The sequence below is a fragment of the Arachis duranensis genome, chromosome 6, assembly GCF_000817695.3.
Source record: "Arachis duranensis cultivar V14167 chromosome 6, aradu.V14167.gnm2.J7QH, whole genome shotgun sequence".
Taxonomy (NCBI): Eukaryota; Viridiplantae; Streptophyta; class Magnoliopsida; order Fabales; family Fabaceae; genus Arachis; species Arachis duranensis.
In genome coordinates this window covers 110,445,529-110,461,972 of record NC_029777.3, presented here as the reverse complement: position 1 = coordinate 110,461,972, position 16,444 = coordinate 110,445,529, and the positions used below count along the sequence as shown (strand labels likewise).

Here is a 16,444-nt window from a genome sequence, read left to right as displayed (position 1 = left end):
CACAAACCCATAATAATAACAATATGATAACACTCTAGAATTTATGAAAGTAGTTGGATCAAAGGTAATAATGATCACTAATCATGTCACATACCCCTTTAATTTCTTAGTAAACTTGAGTGCAATATCATTACTTGTGCTTTCACATGTAAGATAGCAACACTATACTATATACCTATGTATTTCCGAAACGTGTTATATGTACTTGTTTTTATTCTACATACTAAATTAACATATTCTTACAATCACTTTAATATTTAATAATTTGTTATGTCATTATCATTTAATAATTTTTTTATGGTTAAAAAAATACTTTTTAAAATTTAGTGTTATTTATATCGGTAATACTAGTGAGACAAAAAATAATCAATTTAAAATAATTAAAAATTGTCTTATTTAATATTTATTTATTAAAAAAATATATTAAATAAAATAAAAAATAATAAATTTTGATAATTTTTTACTGATATCTTTTGGTTATCAAATATTTTCGTTAAATAAAAAATATATTTTTGTTAAATAATTAGCACACAAAATAATAATTCTATAATTTTTTTTCTTCCAAATAGATTGGTGTTTGTTGAAAATGGCAGAAAGTTGAAAGTTGAATCTTAAGAGATTTGTTAACACTTAACACTTTTAAATTATCACTTGAAACTAAAACTAAACACTTTTAATTTGTTGTTGTTGTGATCTAATTCTTACGCCACCTTTCAACAGTTCACAGTTCACACACTTATGTCCACATCTCAAAACACTTGACACTATTCTCACATTTTCTCCATTTTCTTTCTCTTTCTCATTCTCAATGGCACCCTTCTTTTTATCTCTTCCTGTAAGTTCCTTTCACTTTCCTCTTTCACCTTTCTTCCTCTATCTTCTTCATTCTATCTTATTTTTAATGTTAATTAATTTCTCACTTGGTTGCTTTGTTTTTTTGTTGTTGTAATTAGTAACAGTTTTTCTGCTTTTAATTTTGTTTCTTGATTATTGGATAACTGTGGTTATTGTTATGCATTATTAGCATTGTTATTACCTAAGGTTTTGTGATCTTTTTTTCACTTTTTGTTTTTGTGTTGAATGTTTCAGTAACATGATTGTTTCTTTGTACTTTCAACTGTTGTGCTAGATCTGAAACTCAGCTTAGAGTATCTTTTATTCCAATTTTTCTGAGTTGCTGCCCTTTGTTTTCTGATGTTCAAAATTGGAACTTTTGACCTACCCAATTTGGTTTCTGTCTTGCAACTGTTCTGAGAAATATCTACACTTTAGGTTCTTTTCTGTTTCTGTTTTTGAATCAATAAAAGAAAAAAAGAGCTCATTTTTGCATCATAGTGTTGGCTAAGTTGCCATTTGTGTTTTGTGTTTTGTAATGAGAATCATGAATATTTTAGAGCTTATTCTATCTGAATTATTAGGAAAGGGTGAAAATTTGTTGGTATTTTCCTTTTGATAATGATCTTTTAACCAAATAGAGTGATTTTCTTTCATTCTGTGGAATTTTCCAGGTAAAGAATCTATACAGGAAGAACACAAGATAAGAGGGGAAATTTTTCTTCAGAGGTTCCTGGGAATTGAGAGGTGAAGTTCAATTGAATATTACTTTTGTTTAGAATGCTTTTTTCTCAAGAAAGTGTGTATCCTTCGAAATTCGAAGGCGCCTTTACTTGTATTTCTTGTGCTAGATTGATGCTGATAAGTTTGTCACATTAAAACACAATGTTCAAAAATTAAAATGAGCAAATAAGTTTATGGTCTGAAGTAAAACAAGGAATGTCTAAATCTCAGAACAAAGTTTTCTTGTTACTATTTGAATGCAGGTATTATGCTGGTGTTCGCATAACGGGAAGATGAAATTGAAGTCTAAGAAAGGATGGAAATCTATTGTGCCTCTTCATTTGAAAGGGAAATCGGCGACGCGCTTTTCTCTCTTTCGCAAGGTCAATTCGGCTAGCTGTGGACCGGCGAAAACGCCAGTCTATCTCAATGTTTATGACTTGACACCCATGAATGGTTACATGTATTGGGCTGGTCTTGGTATCTACCACTCGGGTGTCGAAGGTGAAGCTTATAGACTTTGATCTCTTAAATCTTCTCATAAATGTTATGAATGATATATAATTGAATGGTGAGCACTCTCAGGAAGTTGGTTTCCTGTGAAGATGATAGTTGAGAACTGTTAGATGACAATTTAGTCAAACATGTCAAACTATTTAACAGTTCTCATCTATCATCTTCTTGAAGACAACTTTATGTAAATGATCACTTGACTAGCTTATCATTCTTGAATCAATGTATATGATCATCCAACTTTGACCCTTCTCTGGTACTCGAAAGCGTTTATCACTTCACATGTTTTCTCCCAACTTTTCTATCCTTATAAGTAAGTGAGGAAGCTAGAGAGTGCAGCAGAGCACTCAAATTTGTTCCTATAACTTCAAAATAGATGGATTTGTCCCTCACAATTTTCTGGCTAGCATTTTCAAAACAAATTTTCTGCCTTACATATATGTCTTTGTTTTCCAGTCGTCCCCAAAAGCTTAATTCAATACACTTGATATTCTTGTGTTATCTGATGAAGCTTAAGTGTATCTTACAGTTCACGGAGTGGAATATGCATTTGGAGCTCATGACTACCCATCAAGTGGTGTTTTTGAGGTTGAACCAAGGCAGTGCCCCGGCTTCAAGTTTCGGAAGTCAATATTCATAGGAACCACTTCTTTGGATCCTGTTCAAGTTAGGGAGTTCATGGAACGCCAAGCTGCGAGCTACAACGGCGACACATATCATTTAATTCTTAAGAACTGCAACCACTTCTGCAAGGACATGTGCTACAAGCTTACTGGCAAATCAATCCCAAAATGGGTAAATAGACTTGCAAAGTTAGGTATGTGAAACACAATATTGAAGTTAAGGTGGAAACTCAGATGCAGTTAACTTCATATGAAGTTGATAGCTGAGACTAAATTATCATCTAACACCTCTCTGTTATCAACTTTACATAAAGTTAACTGCACCTGAATTTCTACCATAAGTTGAATCTATCATCAAAACCACTATTCATATACCAGACACTCTTGATACCCGGAAAAAGATACTGTTGACATATTAACATGATGTTTGCTGAACTTGTGGCAGGTTCAATATGCAATTGTGTTCTACCTCAAGCACTAAGAACTTCATCTGTGAGGCATGATCCTAGCTATCAACCCTTACCCCATGATAGTGAAAAGAGAAGGCTTAGAGGCTCCTTCAATTGCTTGTCCTCAATCTCGATGCGCCAAAAGCACTTGTCGACGTCTTCGCTATTTCTACAGTCACCCATTAGAGGGTGCTTGTCATCTTCATGGCCCTCTTGGGAACTCAGGAAGTCCATTAATCGTTCCTTGAAAGAAAGGTAACTATTTGAAAAGCTAGAAAAATGTGTTAATTGTATGAACCCAACTGAACCAAACCGGACCGGACCGGATCGAACCGTTGATTTTTTGTGGATGCTACCTCTTTAGAGGAGCCAAACCCATGTATGTGGGAATCTTTGTAAGTAGTTTCTTCTTTGAAATTCATTTCCCCTTTTGTTTCTTTTTTCTACCCTTAATTTCAAGTATTCTTGTAACTTTGGTAATACTTGTGCTGAATTGTGTCATTAATATAGTTATTTGGAGTTATAGGAGAAACTAACAAATCAAAACTTCATCAGTGTTTGGCTTCTTATTTTCAACTTGCACGTGTTATACAAGTATATAAATTACTTAGGAAAAAGACAAAACAGATGATTGGTTAAAGATAATAATAGTACTTGCATGAGAAATGATTTATCTACCTTACCACAATAAAGGAATGATAAAGTAATTATATAACTTGATTTTTCTCAAGTATAGATCTACTTTTTACTACACAATCTGTTGTGGTATCAACAGATTAACATATCAATATATATCACTCAGAATTGCTATGTTATTATTACTGTATTTTCTATCATCTGATTATCAATATCTTTATAGTTTTACAAGAATATGCATAACAAATTTTAAATGTTTTTATAAACTCTCTCTTGGTTTCTTTTCCTTTAGTGAATTAAACATTTAAGTATTATTTGATTCATTAAATATTATTTATTAAAGCTTAAATTCTATTATAATAAAGTATAATTATTAATAATTATAATATATATGGATCAATATGATGTTAAACAAAAGGATATTAACCATTATGTCAGAAATTTATATATTTGGTATCTTAAAATATGTTAGTGACCAATGTAATTTCGGAAGTTTATGACAAAAATATTTTAGTAAAGAATGTTTTAGTAAGGAATGCACAAACAAAAATCACATGGTTGCTAACTATTACTTTGATAAATAAAAAAATTATACTAAAAAATAAAGGTTTAATGATTAAATAATACATAAAAGCTAAAGATTTCTTTTCACTATCCAGATTAGAGAGAAGAAAAAACAATTATAGAAATTGTTCCTATCTATATAATTGACTCTGAGGTATAGCTCATTCTGTTCAATGTTTAAATTTGTCTTTCCTTAAGAGAAATGAGATATACATTAGTTCTTTTAAAAATGACGACAATAAACACCAGAAAAGATATTCTGATACTTAATTCAGAATGAATAAAAGATAGAGATATTATTCAAAATGAATATAAGATAGTGTGTGTGATGATGTGTACTGTAGAAGTAAGTGTAATTATTTATCTATTGGATTAGACTTCAAAGTTCAAAATCCACCGCAAAAAACCATCTTCCATTCACTGATTTTTACCCTAATTTGAAATGAGAGAGCACTCTCCTCTGATTCTAGTTGATGACAAATTTAAAATGTTTCTTCTGAAAATGTGGTGTTACTCTATAATGACAAATTTTTAGTACGAAAAATATCTAAAATTTGAAATTGTAAAAATAATGTGTACTTAAATCTTGTAAAAAAAAATACTAATACCACGTTATGGATTGGATAATTAACTTTTGTTTTTTCTAAATTCGTATTCTTCGAAATTAAAACACGTTCTTTTAAAGTGGCACATGTTTATTTAATTTTAAGCATATTACAATTTATAGTTTTAATTTGGTCGGATTATAGCCAATAACATCACAGTCCTAAATTTGATCTGTGAAAATTTTTAATTAAATAGATTGAGTTTTCAACCTATAAATTGAAATTATGATAATAGCAAAACAAAATTTGAGTCACTATAATTATGTATGTAGAATAGTATAATTTCAAAGAATATAAACCAGGATTTCAATTGCAATTAATGTGAACCATTATCCAGTTTTTATTGCTATGTCTTTGGTTAACTTTTTGTCCGAATTAATTGGTAACTAATTAATTAAATAAAGTTATATAATTTATCTTCGAGACGAGTCGGCTTGAATTCGGTGGCTTGCTTATTTAACACATCTATCGAATCTTATCATCCTTGCAAAAACTAAATATGGATTTTTTAAAAAAAATAAAATACAGAAAAGCAATTTTTAGTAGTCAATATTACTGCATATAAAATATGTATTTGATATTTTATAATTTTTTTTATTATATTACTGTTTAATTTTAGTCAATTATAATTTTGATTATTCTAATATATATTATATACACAAATATATTATAATTAGTTTAGTAGCTAATTTTTAGTATATATATGATGTTTTATAAAAAAAATTCTGAGATCCCAAATATATATTTCTATTAGTAATAATTAATTTGTGATTGATTTTTTTATACACATAAGACAACTATTTGATTATGCCCACTAGAGTTCATTAAACAACTAAAAATTTCTGTGAAAAAATAAAAAAATGATCCTTTATACATCTAGAACTAATTATCTCGTGAAAACATTTTCTACTTCTTCACAATAGGTGGTGATTGTTTAATGAGTTCTATTTGTATCAATAGCAGTTGAAATCACTTTTGCGAAATTTTACATCCCATTTAGTCCTAAAATTAAACATTAATTCTCCCTCACAAAGGAGTGACATAACAATGGATAAAATTATTGACATGTATAATAATATCGTGTCGTCAATTTACGCACAATAACTTTGCGAATATTTCAATTTTCATCTAAAGAAAATAGTTGGAAGATGATCTAAAGTATTAAGAAATTGTTAATCCAGTTTGTTAGTAATGCAAAGGACTAATTTAACTCCCATATATTTTTATAGAGTAAATATAAAAGTTTACTCTTTTACTCTTAATTGTCACGTTGGCATTCTGCAGAAGGTGTTTGATAATGTTAATACTTAATATCAATAAGGTAAAATAAGTGTACGATATTTGAATGTTCAAAGAACAATTTTCTTAACAGAAAAGCATTCCAAAATTGAGTTTATATCAGTGCTATCTAGCATTTATAATATTCTACATTGCAAGAATTAAACTGCTACATAAACATGCTTCTATCTATATGATCCAATGATTTTCCAAAAAATTTAAAAAATAAAAAAGAGAAGATAAAGGTGGCACAGTGCACTAGAGTCCTATCAGGATATGATAAAGATGCAGCATGGGCTATGGAGTCTCACATTCTTAAACAAAAACGAATAAATAATTCATGGCTGGTAATATATTATACTAGACATCTTGACACATAATAGAAAATAAATTTACTCCTCAAATATGAACTGCCATAACTGATCCAATCTAATCTAAATATGATGCTATGTATGTTCTCTTTTCCCTTTATCTATTATTGCCACTTTTCTGCTAATCATTGGATCAATGTATTTAGATACAAATTGTGCACAGGATGAAACACTAATATCATTTTACAACCATAAACAATAAGTTATAGTGTTGAAACTTCAGAAGTGTTATTTAAATTACATGAAAATGCACAAGATAGATCAATATGAAAGAAATATATAGCAGGAAGCAATGTTTCTGTTAGTGTATTTATCCTATATGCAACCTAACAAACCAGTTTTCTTTTCTTGAATCATGCGGATAATGGGTAAAAGAAAGAACTTGAAAAGAAAGTAAACTTACTAGGCAAAAACATAGCACATAACTACTCAAGAGAAAAGATTACTATATAATTATAGTTACATCTTATACAAGCAAGTAATCCTTATTCTATACCCTTTGTCTCTGACTCTAACCATACAAGATTTGACACAAACCCAACCTCTTTGAAAATCTAAACCATTAATGCCAGTTGATGAAGGCTGAGAAAATTGTAGCTTGATCAATATTGACACACAAAAAAAACCTGCAAAAGTAGACCACTACAGATAATTGGAACAATGTTAGTTATTAGAGATATAAATATTCATGTATCTCCTCCTACCAGCTTAAGCCTTTGAAAGAAATGATTTCATAACATAGTATCATAGCTTCTATCAGAATAAGGCAAATGTGTCTTCTATTTGCTTAAACTTTTGGGAAAACTAATTTCATGACATTAGTAACTACATAACAAGTACAAGAAGATAAAAAAAAAATGGACAAATAAACAAAGTGCACCTAAACCAATTTATACTACCAAATTTTGGAGCACTTATCAATTATTCAAAGACAATAGTCTATAGGTATGGACATCTTATTCCTTTTTGGTGATACCAAACTCCCAAGTTCGGCTCAAATGAGCTGCCAATCAAACTAATTGGCATCTTTGTCCACAATACCACACACCCACCCGCCAAAAAAATGTGGAAGCTTTTGATTATAAGCTAATCACTACCCTCCTAAATTTAATTCTACAGAGAAGCACAAAGGCAATTTTACATTCCTGTCTAAATGAATGCAGAGAAGCCAATCATCCTCATCTGCAATTCTCCATCAATTTTGCAGTAATTGCAGCTTCGAATTTAGTGTTTTCAAAGCCACAATTATTACGGAACTGATGTAGAATTTTCACATGCTACATGCTACAAGCGTGTTTGAATCTCCATTCACAAGTTCCTCAACAGTTCTAGACAAGTAAACTGAAATTCAGATTATGCAGTAACTAACTAACTAACTAACTAACTTGATGTAACCGGCGAAGTTTAACAAGATTTCCAATTCTTGTGAGTGCTGATGAGAGCAGACAACAATCCGGCGGAAGCCATGAAAACCGGCCCCGAAAACGGTCCCTTGCCGTCGATCATATCATCCAAAGCCATAACCGAATCAGCCAAATCCTGAAGAATCGAAAGCTTCTTCATCGTCTTCTTCTCCCTCACCTTCCTCAACCTCTCTTCCTCCACCTCACAACATTCCCCTCTCAAACTCGCAATTTCAACGGTCGATTTCAAGCACTCTTCGTCCTCTCCGATCACCTTCAAATCCCTGAATTTCAACGCCACGCTACCGAAGTACCCTACGAACTCGCACCACGCGCTGATTTTCTGAAACGAACGCGACCGTTTCGGGTCGATGAGTCCCGATTTGGATAGCCAGACGAGCTGCTCGACGAAGTAGTAGATTCCCTCGCCGCCGTAGGCGACGACGGAGAGGAAGAAGTCGAGATCGGAGGAGCTGGTGGTGGATTTCCCGCGCGGTTTTTGTAGGGCTCGGAGCGCGTTGAGGTCTTGGACGAATTTGCCGAGGCGGAGGGACTTGCGGCTGATGCCGACGCTGGACTCGAAGGCCTTGAGGCGGTTGTAGAGAGATGGGCCGTTATGGGCTTGGGTTTGGGCCTTGGCCCAGGAAGTGGCGAGGATGAGTTTTGAGGTGTAGCGTGAGATCTTGAGTAGCTTGTCGACGCCGTCGCGTTTGGCGAGATAGGTTTCCAGGTGAGTCAGGAAGTCTCTCTTCTTTTCTTCAGGTTTGGGTTTTTGTTGGTTCGGGTTTTGGGTCGGGTGGAGCAGTGATGGTGGTGGTGGAGATTGGAAAGACATGTTTTTTGAAGTTCGGGGAAGAGTGTGTTCCGAAATTTGGGAAGAGTGGCAAATGATGCAACGATTTCTTCCTACACCATTACACGGCACCAGTATATTAACAAAATAAAAAACACTTGCGTTACCCACTTGTTTTACGGGTGTATTCTTTCCAGTGAAAAAAAATGGATAATATTTAGTGGAAGATTTTATCTTTCATTGCATTTTTTATTTATTTATTTTTAGTCTCATTTACAGAATTAAAAGTAAAAAATTACACTTTAAAAAATTACACTTTATTTCTAGTTCCACTTGCAAAATTGTATGTTGAGGGAGAGAAATTATGGTTCTTTTCGATCCTCGGCATTTATAATTCGTTACTATAGCATCTCTCTTTATCAAAACATATACTAATTAAAATTGTTGTATGGTTATTGGTTAATATTATAGACTACAGTGTACCAAAAGTCCAAAAACATTCCAAATGTTGCCTTTTGTGTGTATTGTAGTTGACATTTTCTTTATTTAATAATCAATAAAATGAAACGAATTCTAATAAAGAATTTTCAACATAAATAAAAAAAAAATTCATTATTCATCATAGATAGAGAAAATCTTTCAGAACAAACACGCGCATACGTAACAACAACGTAAATATAATTTCATCTTAGTCTCTTATTAATAGTTTAAAATTGATGTTTCCATAACTTAGCAAATGCAAGTCGTGAGTGATAAGAAGATCCATTAACCTGCAAAGTGTTGATTGCACTTTGTTTGAGTTCTTTAGCCTTTTGTTTAATGGCATTTCGTTTTTGGCCTTCCACCATGACCATCTTCACGACCCTCTCAACCTCTTCTCTTGGAACCAAAGCACCCTCACCAACCTTCACTTTCACTCCCAACCCCGATTTCCTCATCCACCATCATGGCATTCATCCTTTGCTCGGCGTACAACGGCCACGCAATCATCGGCACCCCATTCGTCACGCTCTCCAACAAAGAGTTCCAACCACAATGCGTCAGAAACGCCGCCGTCGCAGGGTGCCGGAGAATCTCCACTTGTGGGGCCCATGACGTCACCAGCATGCATCTTTCTCGACTCTTTTCTACAAACCCTTTTGGCAAATATGATCCAACATAATTGCCATCGTTATAGCCGGCGTTGAAGAACGATGCGGAGGCGCTACCGTTGCTCGGGGCGCGAACCACCCATAGAAATCGTTGGCCACTGAGTTCAAGGCCCCATGCTAACTCGTTTTGTTGCTTTGTAGTGAGAGTGCCACCACTTCCGAATGTAACAAAGAGAACCGAATTAGAGGGTTGTTGGTTCAGCCACGCAATGCACTCGGATCCGGTTTGACCCATTGGTTCGGTCTTTTTTATGACTGGTCCAATAGGGTGAACCGGTGGAATTGGTATGTTGTGGTAAAAAGCATGCTCTTGCAAAGCTCTAAGGGTCACAGGTTCCAGATCTTCCCATGTGTTCAATAAAATACCTAGAAAAACCTTCCGCAATTTATTATTTAGTAATATAACTTAATTGCTTTGAAATTAAAAAAATATATATATATCTTAGAACAATAATCATACACAAATTCAAAAAAATAAGTTTTAGTATAGATATCACATTTTAATTTTTATCATCAATATGATTTTATACTTAAAGATTATATGCATAGTTTGTTTTTGTTTATGATACAAGTTTATATGTAGTTGTTTTTATGTGAAATTTATAATTAAAAATTATTAAATTATTTGACATATTTAATTTAATTAATTATTATTTAAAAATTATATGAAAATGAAACCATTGATTATATTTTTGATGCTTTAGCGAAACTAATTCAGCTGAAAAAATATATTTAATAATACAAAAAAATTTCAAGAAAATATCTAATTAATTTTTTTTTAAATAATCAGGACCAAATTAAATATTTGTTCAAAAAATTATATAAAAACACTATCTTTACATGACAACATATATAATAAGCTTTTTTTTTGTATGTTTATCTCAAATGAAAGCCTAACCTCTTAAAAAAAAGTTATATAAAAGCACTATCTTTTAATGAGAACATATATAAAAGTTGGTAAAGTAAAAATTTAAGATTTCTAAATACTTTTAAAATCAACGTTAAGCTATATCATTCTCTTAATTAGTTTACATCCCAGTATCCTCATCACTTTAAAAGAGCTAAATTCAAAATAATTACCTGCTGCCATGGGCAAGCGACTAACATGGTAAATTAAAGATACCATTTATACTCATCAATCTTTCGGTTCTTGATTTGGTCCAATAAATTTTTTATTTGAACTGGCTCGCAACCCGGTACCTGAACCGAATGTGGAAGGTCCACAAATCTCCCTCCATGTCACGGTCTAGTTGAGGAAGAAATAAGGAGAGTGCAAGAAGTCAAGCGGAGGCGGTAAAAAAAGTGAAAACCGGAATGTTGGGAACAATATCTTACGTGCTTCAAATGCTTGCATACAAAATATGTCTATGATAAGTGTTTGTGACTTGTTTAGTAATTGATTTAGTACTTTGTTCAAACATTTTAAACTTTTATTTGTGTTGATACAAAGGTGGGTTACGTCAGAAGTTTCGCTATTGACCAAGTTGAATATATCAATGGTTGGGAGGTCAACAATGTCAAAATGAGGTGAAAAGTTTGATGAGTGAAGAAGACTGTTTTGAGCTGAAGAAGCCTCGGTGGTGATATTATGAAATGTGACATGAAAGCCATGGTTGGTCACAAAGATCTTTGCTAACTCAAAAAGAGGTGTGACATGGCCTAGACCTGGACTAGGAAGAAAGCCAACATGCGATCTTTTGGATGTGAATTGAACTTCTACCTTATTTTCCATGGTTGCTATATATGTAAGGTGTGCAAAGCTTCAAGGATAGAAAAGGACCATGAGTTTTATTATGCCCTTGCGTATATATGCAATGTTGCATGAGGTGCTTTTCGACCATTACAACAAGGGAATGTTTCTATAAACACCGGTAAAACGTCTTTTTTAAAAAATGCTTATATCACATTATTATTGGACGTATTAATAAATTAATTATTTTTAATTTCTTAATAAATTAGAATAAAACTGATTTTTTTGTAATAATAACAATAAATATAATTTTTTTTAAGAATTTAATTGTATTTTTAAATTTTTGGGAATTTAAATGTCTACAAAACAAAAAGTTAGATATATATTTATCTTTTTATTAAAAAATTTAAAGATATTCGATTTAAATTGAGTAATTTGATTGTATCAAACTGGGTCTAATAGTTATAATGCAGACAATTGAATTTATTATTGTTGTTATAATAAATTAATTTTGTTCTGATTTATTAAAAAATAAATTATTGACCGATTTATAAAAATATTCAATAATAACATGATACATATAAAAGTCTTTAAAAAAATATTTTTAATGTCTTTATTAAAGTGGTCTCCTTGCTATAATAGTAATACAAATAATAACAATAATAATAATGAGAGTGGCTTCAAATCAATGATTAATAAGTGATGGATTAGTGAATTATTGGTATACCCTCACATTTTGCTGGTCTCCATGTGAATGATAAAAGATGAACATTCATACAATTGTGTTTGTGTGAAGTTAATTATTAAAAATTATTAGGTAATTTAATTTAGAAGAATGGTTAAATCCTGACTAAAAAATATAAAAATTACTACTCTAAATTTTTTCTTTGATTTATTTAATTAATTTATTATTTAATAATTTTTATAATTATAAGTGAGTTTTCTATCATTTTAAATTGTCCTCGACCGGACAGGATCAAGGTAAAATAAATAAACAATAATTGTTGTGGTCACCAGTTTCCCCCACATATATGACAGGTCTTTTTCTTTTGTCAATGGACAAACATATCAGAGCTCTGAATCTCTCAGTCTCGCAGCATGTGGACGAGGTCCATGACCAAGGGTCCAAAACTTCAAATTAATGTTTTAAAAATTGGACCGGTCAATAATATTAACAGTTAGATCGTATATGTAAAACTGTTGTTTAGAAAATTCACACGTTGTTCTGCTTTAAATTCTGCGACTAACCCGCACGCTTTATCTAGTCGTCGAACTACTCTTTTTTGTTATTGCCGTGAGTTCTTTAAATCCGTCATCAGACAATATACTCACACAACACCAATATTTTGTTTTAAATTCTACAACTTCTGATTTCTATTACAATAAATAACTATTTGATTTGATAGTAGTTTAGATTTTTTTATAGATATAATTAAAGTTATAATAGTTATATTTTCTTCTCTATCACATTGATATTAAATTTTGTATTTTCTTATTTTATTTTAATTTTACCACATTCAACATATTTGATGAAATACTTTAACCATATTTTTCGTAGATTTTATAATTTCTACCTTTTAAAAATTTAGTAAATTGATTGCATGTGAAATTAAAATAATTGGATCTTAGTAATTAGAAAATTTTAACTGCACATATACCATCTTTACAAAAAATATATTAGCATGATGATTCCACTTGCATTAGTATTTTTCTAATAAATTTTAATTGTTATTGTGAACTTGTTAATTTGCTAATTATTCTTGTGTTGTTCTGTTGCTCTTCTGTTACTTAAAATTTAAAAAATAACAATTTAAGCAAAATAACTTAAAAAAATAAGTTAAAATTTACAAAATAACCACCTAAGCAAATAACTTATAATTTATAAATACAATTTTAAAAATTTTTAAAAACGACACCTAAAAAAATAATTTTCAAATTCAATGTATGAGCGACACATCAGAAAAAAACTCTAAATTTAAAAAATAACAATCTAAAAAAACAACTTAAGTAAATAACTTAAAATTTAAAAAATAACTACCTAAATAAAACAACCTAAGTAAATGACTTAAAAAATAAATTTAATTTGATTTGAATGTAAAAAATAAATTTCTTGATTCGATGAATTTTTAAATACAAAAAATGAATAAATAAACAAAATAAACAAATAAAATAATTTATGAACAAATAAAAACATAGATTACTTTACTAAGATTAAGTACAGAGAAATTTATGATATAAAATATTGCAATCTATTATAAACTAAAATTTAAAAATTTGGTTAAAAAGTTAATTAATATTACAATATTAAAATATTCTTTTCTTTAAAAATGTTTCAAACAAACTAATTTGTACGCATTTAACTTACACATATTTTATTCACACGTTATCCGGATTAATTTAAAATGAATTACTTATAAACGAATTATATTTTTAAGAACTCGATTTGCAATTTTTTCGATAGAATTGAATTGATTCGCCAAAAATTATGTTTATGGAAGATAAAAAGTTTAAATATATAGTTACAGAATTAAAAAAATAATTGATACCTATCATCGACTTCCAATTCAATAACATTGTACTTGATAGACTTGTTTTTAAAAAATAAATATTGGCTATCAAGTATCTCTACACAGCTCTTTCCCAAAACTTATTTTTGCCTCCTTGTCAAAGACTACGAAACATGCATAATCAAAGTCATCAATGACACTAAACTTTATTCGGTACCTGCTTAATTAAAAAAAAAAACAGCATAAAAAAGGTTAAACATACACTTATTTAATATCTAGTCCATTGTGATTAGACTTTAAATTAAAAATAAATAAGGGAGTTTGGAGAAGCAGGAATCATGATTTATTTAATATAGATAATTCTTGGAGTGCTAATAAAGTGGTGAGTTTGATTCGTAGTTCAGTAATTCACATTATTTTTGTTATGCATCAATCTTTGTCTCCTCCTTCGTTTTGTTTGCATTGGGTTACACCTCTAGTTCATTCTGTTAAATTGAATTGTGATGCTAATTATTTTGCTCCTTTTGGCTGTGCTGATATTAGTTGTATCATTCGCAATCCTGATAGATGTTGGTTGAAAGGTTGCACTGGAAAAGTCGAAGTGTGCAGTGTTCTTTTTGCTGAATTTTATGCAATTTGGAGAGGTTTACTTCTTGCTTGGGAGAATAGATTTCGTGAGATTATTTGTAAAACAGACTGTTTAAAAACTCTTTTCTTGGTAAACCAAAGAATGCTTGGTAAGAATATTCCGGAATGGGATTTGGTCATTTGGCAAAGCATATACAGGAGGTTATGAAGTGGAATTGGAGAGTCTCTATTCTTTTAATTCAGAGGAATGCAAATAGTGTTGCATATGGCTAAAGCAGCTGCTTCTGTCGCGGACATTCACTCGAATTGGAGCCAACCATAGAGTGAGCTTCAACATCTAATAGATTTAGATATGAACCTAGCCAATTAATTTGGTTTTGTCTCTTTCTTTTTTTTTCTATTTAGTCACCAAAAAATTAAAAATAAATAAATAACCTTGGAATTATGGATAAAAGGAGACTGCCGCAACTTGAACATTTGAAAGTTTTTGTAAAAGCATATGTAGATCAGTTGCATTCACATTGACCGTACCACCAGTCTAGAGTATCTATAACATGACTTATAGTAGCCAAGATAACACAAACAACATTTTGAAAAAAAATAATGATTTAAATCTTCTGAATTTGATGAGTTTTTAAATCTACAATATATATCTAAATAAATAAGATGAATAAACAAAAATAATCAATGTATAATAGATTTAAATTAATTTTTTTCTCAACTTTTTTATAGCAAAAAAGTACCGTATCTTATTTTTTTAACTACTCAATGGTTTTGCCCTGATAAATTTTTAAGAATGCAGCCTCATTTGAAATTCTGCTGATATTATTCCTAGGCTCTTCAAATATTACAAAACTAGATAAATAAAGCGAAAAAAATACGTTAGATAACACATATAATATTAAACTAAAGAATTAAAAAATATATATACCCACCTATTTTTAAATTGGATGACATTTGCTTCTTCAAAATTGAAGAACATCTTTGTACCATACATGAAATTCTGTAAAACAATTTTTTCTAAAAAATTTAATTTAATACAAAATGAGTAAAAATTCACATAAAAAATGAGTAAAAGCTCACATATAAAAATTCACATAATTATGGATAAATATTACCGTCATATAATTTGACTCTAACAAATTGTAAGACAACAACAGCTCTATCTTTATTACCAAATTTCAAAAAAGCATTTAATTCGTATGCATAGTTGCCAAAAAATGCACACTCTATTATTTTTCTATATCAAATAGAATGTTTAATGCTAAATACATTTTTTAGAACAAAATAAACAAAAAATAATTAAAACTAAAAAAGTAACTACCAATAAAATAATATCAAATTATATATATTTTATATTTTAAAATTTAAAAAATTAACAATAAAATTAAAACGTCAAACACAATTTAAAAAAAATTAATAATTAGTTTATTAATTATTTTAAACTCATAAAAAATTAACTAGGAAAGAATGCTTTTTATTAAATTTTAAAAAAAAATTAAATACTTTTTTTCAAAATCAATCCGAAGTGATTTTTCAGAAAATTCAAATACTTTTAATAAAAAAATATTGCCTTTTTTTTAAATGTTGCTCTTGAATAAAAACGTTTGTTATCTATTAATAATATTAATAAAAATATTCATAATAAAATAAGTTAAAATAGCAATTTAAAAAAATGAGATATAATTCTTCGCGGTGGACTTGATTTTACCAAAG

The 16,444-nt window shown here is 30.1% G+C and overlaps 2 protein-coding genes and 1 pseudogene across 2 annotated transcripts; 1 reads left to right on the top strand and 2 right to left on the bottom strand.

Moving 5' to 3' along the window:
- The first annotated feature begins 685 nt into the window (after positions 1 to 685).
- On the top strand, positions 686 to 3,696 carry LOC107495973 (deSI-like protein At4g17486). The gene is made up of 5 exons (XM_016117173.3): positions 686 to 835; positions 1,509 to 1,581; positions 1,821 to 2,061; positions 2,600 to 2,887; positions 3,139 to 3,696. Exons 3-5 carry the CDS (start codon positions 1,851 to 1,853, stop codon positions 3,399 to 3,401), a joined length of 762 nt encoding a protein of 253 aa, XP_015972659.1. The 5' UTR covers positions 686 to 835; positions 1,509 to 1,581; positions 1,821 to 1,850; the 3' UTR covers positions 3,402 to 3,696.
- Positions 3,697 to 7,464: 3,768 nt separating this feature from the next.
- On the bottom strand, positions 7,465 to 8,909 carry LOC107495979 (peroxisomal membrane protein 11A). Its single transcript, XM_016117181.3, has one exon. It carries the CDS (start codon positions 8,832 to 8,834, stop codon positions 8,001 to 8,003), a length of 834 nt encoding a protein of 277 aa, XP_015972667.1. The 5' UTR covers positions 8,835 to 8,909; the 3' UTR covers positions 7,465 to 8,000.
- A 590-nt stretch (positions 8,910 to 9,499) lies between these two features.
- LOC107495918 (UDP-glycosyltransferase 72E1-like) lies at positions 9,500 to 11,675 on the bottom strand (annotated as a pseudogene).
- Positions 11,676 to 16,444: the final 4,769 nt, after the last annotated feature.